Source organism: Fukomys damarensis, unplaced genomic scaffold (genome assembly GCF_012274545.1).
Source record: "Fukomys damarensis isolate Sample0158 unplaced genomic scaffold, DMR_v1.0_HiC HiC_scaffold_39, whole genome shotgun sequence".
NCBI lineage: Eukaryota > Metazoa > Chordata > Mammalia > Rodentia > Bathyergidae > Fukomys > Fukomys damarensis.
In genome coordinates this window covers 56,024,192-56,032,818 of record NW_022900951.1, presented here as the reverse complement: position 1 = coordinate 56,032,818, position 8,627 = coordinate 56,024,192, and the positions used below count along the sequence as shown (strand labels likewise).

The window sequence follows — 8,627 nt, the reverse complement described above, 5'->3', positions numbered from 1 at the left end:
TTTTAATTGTTTAAAATCACAGGGAGGAGAGGAGGTATGTGGGTTAGACACCAATAAAGCTATTAAAAATGGAAAACAAAGACAACAACAAGAACAAAAAGCGGAAGAGAATGGCTCAGGGTCTGGTTTTGCCTGGCCAGGAGTGCAGCAGTTTCTCATTTGCAGCTTCAAATCACTCTTTCTGTTGCCCCTTTCCTTTCTTGATCAGCAAAAAGCCCGTCAAGGGCAGCTCATCCAGGGAGAGGTCAGGGTTGCAGGAGAAAGAACCTTGACAAACACACAAACTATCGCTTCATTTACTGTAAAATCCTGTTTAATGTGTAACACTTTAGGCAGAGAGAGGCCTTCGGGACTGAAGGCAGGGGTATCCTTGACCAACCCCCTCTCGCCTGCCTGCCTCCCTGCTCCTCCCTCCCTAATTCCCTCACCCCAGAAGGGCCTTCCTTTTCCTTGTGCTTCCTACCCTCCCTTCTCCACCCACACATCGAGTCCACAGCAGCTCTCCTTCACTCCACTTGCCCACATCCCTCCCCACTGATGTGACTCTGGAAATAGGGTATCTGACAGCATGGGGTTAAAATTAGTTTCATCATTGGAGATGCTGTCAGAGCATCCCATCTCTTGTCCCCAGTGGTCCCAGGGAGAGGGAGAGGGAAGAGGAAGGGGTACAGGCAATAAGAGCTGCCTGTACCCCCAGTAACCTTGAGCAGTGGCACTGAGGTGGCCTCCAGCTCCCCACCCCTCCAGCCCCTCAGACAGAAGGCCCAGGGAGGGAGGGAAGCAGGGAGCACAGGAAGGCTCTGATAGGGTGATTCCTAGCAGGCCTGCGCCTGTGCACCAGCAGGGGAAAAGGAAGGGCAGGCCCAAGGCAGGATGGGGGAATGGGGCGGGAGGTTGCCTGGTCTGTGGCATCAGCAGGCCGAGCAGCGGTCGCTCTTCTCAGCCAGCCCGGCCCCGGTGCCAGGGCTGCGGCGCAGTATGTCTTTCAGGGAGCCATCCTGCTCGCTCAGCAGCTTGTTGATCTCATTCTGTTTGTATTCAGGTGAGAGGCGGTGGCCAAAGCCCGAGCCCTTGCGGGAGGGTGGATTGGAGCGGCGCTGTGCTCTGCGGGCACATGCCCGGATGATGAGGTACACCACCTCGGCCACATTGAGGATGATGCAGATGCCCGAGGCAGCCAGCATAAAGACGGTGAAGACGGTTTTCTCAGTGGGGCGGGACACAAAGCAGTCCACTGTGTTGGGACAGGGGTAGGCCTCACACTTGACTAGCCGCACCATGGCGTAGCCAGGGTAGAGCAGGTAGAAGACATACATGAAGACAGCCTCGAATAGGAGCCTAAACACCACGCTGATGACATAGGTCCACCACAGTGTTCCTGAGATGTGCACCTTGTGCCTCTTCACTTCCTCCAGGTGTAGCGGGTCCCCATGGCCCTCAAGCCGTAGCATTTTCTTTTCTATGTGCTGCTGGTGAGCCACGTGCATGGCCACAAGGAGAGCTGGGGTAGAAACTAAGATGAGCTGCAGGGACCACAGACGTACGTGGGAAATAGGGAAAAAGTGGTCATAGCAGACACTGTTGCAGCCCGGCTGGAGGGTGTTGCAGATGAAAGAAGACTTCTCATCACCCCACACGCTCTCTGCAGCCACCACCAGCACCATGATCCTGAAGATGAAGATGACCGACAGCCATACTCGGCCAATGGCAGTAGAATGCCGGTTCACACCACTGAGCAAGGTATACAAACCTGTCCAGTTCATCCTGCTTCATTCACACCTGCAAAACACAAGGTTTTCCAAAGTAAGGTGTCAGAAAGCTGGGGCACCACAGTGCTGCCCAACCCCCCGCTTCCAAGCATCAGTGGCAGGAAGGGAAGGGTAGTCCTAGCTTTCCCCATCACCCGTCTCCCCTGCCAACGTCTCCTCCTCATTCACTGTTTGACTTCCCCATCCCCCTTCTTCACATCCATCCAGCATTCTTTCCTCTCCAGTCCCTTTCTTTAACCAGGCCCATCTTCTTCTGCCACCAGCCATCCTCTGACTCCCCATTCCCACGTCCTTAACTCCAGACATGAGGCAAAGCAAACAAAGCCATTACCTTGGGGAGCACCTATTCCTGAGGCTACCCAGACAGGTCCCCTATGGTCTCATGTCTGTGTAGGGGGAGTGGCCCCTGAGTCCGCGCCTGCGTTCCAATTCATCACCGCCCGGTGCTGAGGAGTCATATGCTGCTTTATACTCAGTGTCTGCACAATGGGATCTTTGTGGGACTCTGAACAACGCCCTTTAGAATTCAGATCAAACGCCCTGACTTCCGCCCACCCTACACACAGAGCACTTGTGTCCTAGCGCTGGACACCCAGCCTGCACCCACCTGTTCTGTGCCCGCCCGGTCCATCGCCGCACCGGTACTGTGGCCCCACTAGAAGAATGGCCACGGAGGAAGGGAGATGGAAGACAGGTGCATGTAAGAGGGGACCCCAGTGGGCCAGAGGCTCTGGGCTGAGGTGCTCCACATGGCCCTATCAAAAACTTAGGGTCAGCAGAATTTTTCCTAGGCTTAGATCCCCTCCAGAGTATGTATGAGCTAGAGGGGAGGAAAGGGAGCTCATATTTATGAAGCTAGGAACTGTGCTAAGCATTTTCCCATACATTTTTTTCTTTCCATCCAGTTAGCAAGGCATTTTCCTGATGAAGAAGCTGAAGCTCAGATAACAAATTCACCCAACATCACAAGCTAGAAGGTAGGAGGGTTAGATGAAATACAAAAGTGTGTGAAGCAAAAATTTAGGCTGTTTCCACAGCAGATTCCATGTGCCTTTGCAGATGGTGTCAGCAAAAGAAAAGCCTAGCCGTAAAGAAAAGAAAGCAAAAGCTAAAGTTACCTGTGCAGACTCAGAAAACATGAAGGCTGTGCCTGTGGGCACATTCTGGCTCTAGTGCCACAGAGCAGATCCTGACCAACCCTCCTGAGTTGGAGGAAAAGAAACTGGGGGGGGGCGGGCAAGTGGGCACTTGATGAGGATAAGTCAGCAGGAGAAAGCAAAATGTCACCAAGCAAACAGCGGATTAGGCAAGAGCCTCAGGTTTGAATTCTGAGTCTTCATTTAGTAAGACCTTGGGCTACTTACTGAACTTCTGTGAGCCTGCTCACTTGATAAAGATGGGGTTAATACTCAGGGTGGCTGGGCATGGTGGTGTACACCTATAATCTCAGCATTCAGAAGGCTGAGGCAGGAGGATCACCACAGGTTCAAGGCCAGTCTGGGTTACATAGTGAGTTCAAGGCGAGCCAGGACTACACGGTGAGACCTTGTCTCAAGAAACCAAAGTATATACATACATAACATACATACATACATAATACCCAGGGTAATAGTAAAAGTTCTTAGCCCAATTTGTTTCAGTTGGTAATCAAAGGTGTTAACAGCCTTCTAGGAGCCAGGCATGATGGCGCACACATGTAATCCTGGCACTTTGGAAGGCTGAAGCAGGAGGGTTTCAAGTTTGAGCCAAGCCTGGGTGACTTAGTGAGACCAAGACCCTGTCTTAAAATAAAAAGTGAAAGAAGGCCTGGGGATGTAGCTCAATGTGAAGTCTCTGGGTTTGATCCCTAGAATGTGTGTGTGTGTATGGGTAGGTGGGTGATGTTTCTCAAGAAAAATAAACAGGACCAGAGATTTAGCTCAGTGGTGCTGCCACCTGTCTTGCAAGTACAAGGTCTCCAGTTCGATCCCCGGTACACTGCTGCCACAAATAAGATGAAACAATGCTGCCTTTGCAGGGTACTAAATGGTCTGCCAAACCCAAGATCTCTTTTTTCTCCCCCATGCTGTTGCTGACCTAAAGTGAATGTCTGACATAAAAACAGACAGCTATTGCTCCCCTGCTCTCAGGGAGCTTGGCAATTGCTGTAGGCAGGCAAAGAAAGCCTCTCCTCACTTCCCACCACTTCTGCCCTTAAATTGCAAGAGAAGTGCTAGAAGCAGGGAACTAGATGTGAGAAGTGCAGGCAGGCCTGGACTGGAGGAAATACAGGGAAATCCCTGCCATCGGTGTGCTCCACAGCAAGGCCAACAGTTTCTTTTTCTTTCTTTCAGTACGGAGGATTGAACTACAGGACCTTGTGCTTGCGAGGCAGGCAGTGGAACCACTGAGCTACATCTCCAGCCCAGGCCAACAGTTTCTAAAGAAGCCCTGTGTTTAGCTCTGGTTAGACCTCTTTGTCGTTGAAGGAAGGGGCTGGGTAACAGCAACTGGAAAAAACTGAGGAATTTGGTTAAAAAAAAAATTGGGAGCATACTTGTAACCCTAGCACTCTGGGAGACTGAGGCAAGAGGATCACAGGTTCGGGCCTAGTCTGGGCAATTCAGCAATTTATCAAGACCCCGTCTTTTTTTTTTTTTTAAGACTATGTTTTAAAATAAAAAATTAAGGTCTGGGGATGTAGCTCAGCAGTGCAGTGCCTGCCTGGCAAGTGCAAGGCCCTGAATGAAAAAAAAAATTAAAAAAGAACTGGGGGGCCCAGGATTTAGCTCAGTGGCACCTCACCTACCTGACAAGTACAAGGTCCTGAGTTCAATCCCTGGTACAAAAAAAAAGGAACTGGGGATGTAGTTTGGGAGTACATTGGGAGTTCAATTCCTAGCACTGCAAAACAAAATAAAAAATGGAGGGAAGAAAGGACAGTCTATAGGACATAGTTTATTTGCTAAGCAACATTTCTTCATAATTTAGTTCTTTTTAAAGTCTTGGTGCCAGGTGTAGTGGCTCACACCTATAATCACAGCACTCAGGAGGCTGAGGCAGGAGGATAACTGTAAGTCCAAAGCCAGCCTGAACTAAATATTGACACCCTGTTTTAAAAAACAAATAAACAGGGTGGGGGATTTAGCTCAGTGGTGCCGCAGCCTGCCTTGCAAGTGCAAGGACCCGAGTTTGATTCCTGGTACCAAAAAACAAACAAACGCCTCAGTGAATTTGTGCTATGTGTCTAACTCAGCATGGAAAAGCGGAGGCATGGCTGTCCTTTCTCCCAAGCCCAGGATTCTGGAGTCAAAGCTGCAGCAGGAAGAAGCACCGTGGTTAGCTGTAAAGAAATACTTCGACCAGTGAGATGTGTCATGTTCTTAACACAAGTAGGAAGTGGGGGAGAATTGTTAAGAATAACCATTCACTGAGCTCCTGTTATGTACCAGGCCCTTGCAATGTACTCTCTGATGTGATCTTCAGAACAAACTCATCAGGTAAGATGTTGCTTTTTTTATTTGTTTTTGTTGTTGTTGTTGTTTGTTTTTGGTATTGGGGATCGAAGTCAGGACCTTGTGCTTTCAAGGCAGGCGGCAGAACTACTGAGGTAAATCCCCAGCCCTTGTTTTGTTTTTTTTTGTTTTTGTTTTTGTTTGGTTTTTTTTTAGACAGGGTCTTGCTATGTAACTCAGGCTGGCCTTGAACTCACAATTGAAGTCCAGGTTGGCCTCCCTAGTAGCAATCTTCCTGCCTCAGCCTCTTGAGTGCTGATGACAGAAATGTATCACCATGCCCAACCTTGGCTGTTACTTTTATCCTCATGTCACAGAGGAAGAAACTGAGGCAAATAGTGAAGACAATTTGCATAAAGTTCACACAAGTAACACATAACAGATCTGAGATTTGAACTAGGTCAAGTCAACTCCAAAGCCCACATCCTTTCCCATAAACTCTATGGCCTTGGATAGATTCATAATATTTATTTATTTATTTTTGGTGCCAGGGGTCGAACTTGGGACCTTGCTCTTGTGAGGCAGGCAGTGGAACCACTGAGCTAAATCCCCAATATGATTTATAACATTTCTATTTTTTTTTTTAGGAATAGGAGTTTACAAAACTGGTCAATCTTTTATATTCCTTTCATTCCTCTTTCCTATCAATTGACACTTCTTTTTTTCTTAACCAGAATTTTCCATTGCCTCCCGATTTGGTCTTTTTTTAAAAATTTACCCCCCTTACCTTTCTCAAACTCCAAAGCAAACTAGTTATTCTCTCTGTTCCCCCAGTGTTATGCCCCACAGGCATGCTGGCTACCCCTGAGTTTCTAAATTTTTATAGTTCTCTACCTCTTATCTTCTTGAGCTCTCTGGGACACAGCCAACAGCTTCCTGTAGGGCCCCTAAGAACCCTTGTGTGGGCACTGGGATTTCACTTTTTGCTTTCCTCATTGCAAGGAGAAACGATCCCTACATCAACATCAATATGCCATGGGTTGCATTTTAAAAACATCCAGGGGAGTGACTTGATTTTGAAATCCAAGCTGTTTTCATGACTTTGGGTTAAAGTCCAGGTATTGATATGCTCTGTGTTGCTCAAGGTGTGTTTCATTCCCATGTTTAATTAGATAGGACTTTCTCAGGCTTCTGATTCACCCAGCACTCTAGTGCAGTACAAAATTAAGAGAATGTCCTTAGTCCTTACAATAGTCCTGTTATATTATCACTTTTCAGGCCAGGAAGAGAAGGTTCAGAGAGGTTAGGTAAATTGCCTCAGTGGCAACTGCATTGGTAGACTCAAGTTCCAAAGGTATCTTTCTCTGACCTCAAAGCCTATATACATAGCACTGTTTTGGGATCTTCTTTTTTTAAGGAGCCTACATTCTAACTTGAGAGCAGGCCCATAACTTAAAAACTAATACTCTTTCCTGTGTGGGCTGACTCATGAATATGTGTACACACACACACACACACACACACACACACACAAGCAAATTCATCAAGTCTGTCTCTTTCTGTCCCCACTTCTGCCCTGTTCTTCTTTCTAGCTACAGGAAAATCCTTGTGTTGTTGGGGGTTGGAGATTGGGCAGAGAGGCCTAGCTGGGCTCAGACTACACATTCTCCCATTTCCAGACAGCCTATGGTCAGGGAGAGACACAGGGTCTGCTTTGAGATTTCCCTCTGAATTTCTAGCTGCCTTCATCAATATGGTATGGTTAAGGCCAAATTCCTCTAGTTCTTTCTCTTCTCCTGCTTATCTTCCCAGCCTCCAGCCTGGGGTTGTTCAGTATTTCAGTCGTGGGACATAGCCTTTCCACCCTGTCATACATATGCTGTGGCCAGGCTTTATCACATCCAGTCTTATTCATCCACTTTCTCTTCCCTCTCCCTGCTGTGGTCTTTTCACTTGGTCTTAGAAAAAAGGCCAAGAAACGATGCTGTGGTCTTTTCAAAAAACTTCTGCTATGACAGCAATTTTACTACTGTTTGGCCTTTCCCCACGCACCCCTTCATCACCCACCTGACGTCCTGGTGCCCTCAACTTGGGCATATGTAAGAGCCACCATTTATGGAATGTTTCCTGTGTGGTAAAAACTGAATGTTTATGAGCTCCCACCCTTACAACTCCGTGGGCCATGAGCTGTTGTCTTCAGTTCATAGAGGAGGCAATGGCAACTCAAAGAAGTAGAATAACTTATCACCTAGTTAGTAAACAAGTGCTGGAACTCAGACTGGAAGTCATACTGGTCACTCACCCAAGCCCAGGTCCCTTCCCCATTTTCTAAGTCCATACATCCTGCTGTGCCAGTCCCAACAGCTGGAATGAGTTTCAAACAGCTGGGGGGCACCCCTCCTTTAAATCTCCAAACTTTCAGTCACCCCAAGCTTAGCTCAACTCTGCCTGCCTCCAGGCCTAAATTCTCAGCCCTATTGGCCATCTGTCTATAGCCCACCGAGTACTCTGTATTATTTACCCACCCCCAGCCCATGCTGGGTGCATGCCTGGTTTGCCTTGTAATCGGGGAAGGAAAACAAGAGCTGGTATTGCCCAATGGTTGCACTGAACCCTAACCCTGTGTGGCAAAAGTGTCTCAGAGAGATGAACTTGGCTACCTTGTGTCAAGGGAGATCCCTGTGGGGACTTGGGGAATCTGGGTTAGGAAAAAATGAATGTGGCAGACGTGGTGGCACATGCCTGTAATCCCAGCACTTGGGAGGTTGAAGCAGGAGGATCGCTACGAGTTCAAGGCCAGTTTGGCCTACATAGCAAGACCCTTCCTCAAACAAACAAACAAACAAAAAATGAGTGAGAGGAGAAGTAACTTGGAGCCTGGGAAAAGGGTAAGAGTTAGAGGCTGCAGAAAGAAGCTAAGTGATCCTGGCACCTGGCAGGAGCAACCTCAGCCCAGCTCAGAAGGAAGCACGTAAGGGATCCAAGTGGCTGAATCCTGAGGTCAAGAGACAGCAAGATTCTGGCCTCTCCCCACCCCTAGCTCTACCCTCCCCCAGCCCCATGCCACATCAGCTCTCCCCAGCTCACCTCCCTCAGACCCCAGTCCTCACCTCTCCAACACCGCCACTGCTGCTGCCCTTTTCCAGAGACCGCAGGCGTGTGTGCCTTATGCCACTAGGTACTGTCAGCCCAGCCCAGGGGAGGGACAATGAGCTCAGGGCCTGAGCCAGAAATGGCCCACAGCCCAAGAGGAACCAGAAAAACATTAACCAGCCCCACCTCCTCCAACACACAATCATTAAACAAGATTGATCGGCCTGAGTTCCCGATGGGTTTGATCACATAGCCTGCAGTTACTACCCTGTCCCAGAGGAAAAGCATCATTGTCGCTCACAGTATTTGGCCTGTCTGCGAAACGAAACTG

General features: G+C 48.5%; 1 protein-coding gene across 2 annotated transcripts; it reads right to left on the bottom strand.

Moving 5' to 3' along the window:
- Nucleotides 1-285: 285 nt before the first annotated feature.
- Nucleotides 286-8,409, bottom strand: Gjb1 (gap junction protein beta 1). 2 transcript variants are annotated; one of them, XM_010607929.3, is made up of 2 exons: nucleotides 8,314-8,409; nucleotides 286-1,779 (listed from the first exon to the last, which is right to left on the bottom strand). In XM_010607929.3, the coding sequence occupies exon 2, from the start codon at nucleotides 1,761-1,763 to the stop codon at nucleotides 912-914; it is 852 nt and encodes a 283-aa protein (XP_010606231.1). In that variant the 5' UTR covers nucleotides 1,764-1,779; nucleotides 8,314-8,409; the 3' UTR covers nucleotides 286-911. The 2 variants fall into 2 exon arrangements, with proteins under 2 accessions (XP_010606231.1, XP_010606233.1); XM_010607931.3 differs by lacking the exon at nucleotides 8,314-8,409 and adding an exon at nucleotides 2,101-2,206.
- Nucleotides 8,410-8,627: the final 218 nt, after the last annotated feature.

Coding starts and splice junctions, on each gene's coding strand:
- Gjb1 (XM_010607929.3), bottom strand. CDS start 1,763: ATGAACTGGACAGGTTTGTATACCTTGCTCAGTGGTGTGAACCGGCAT.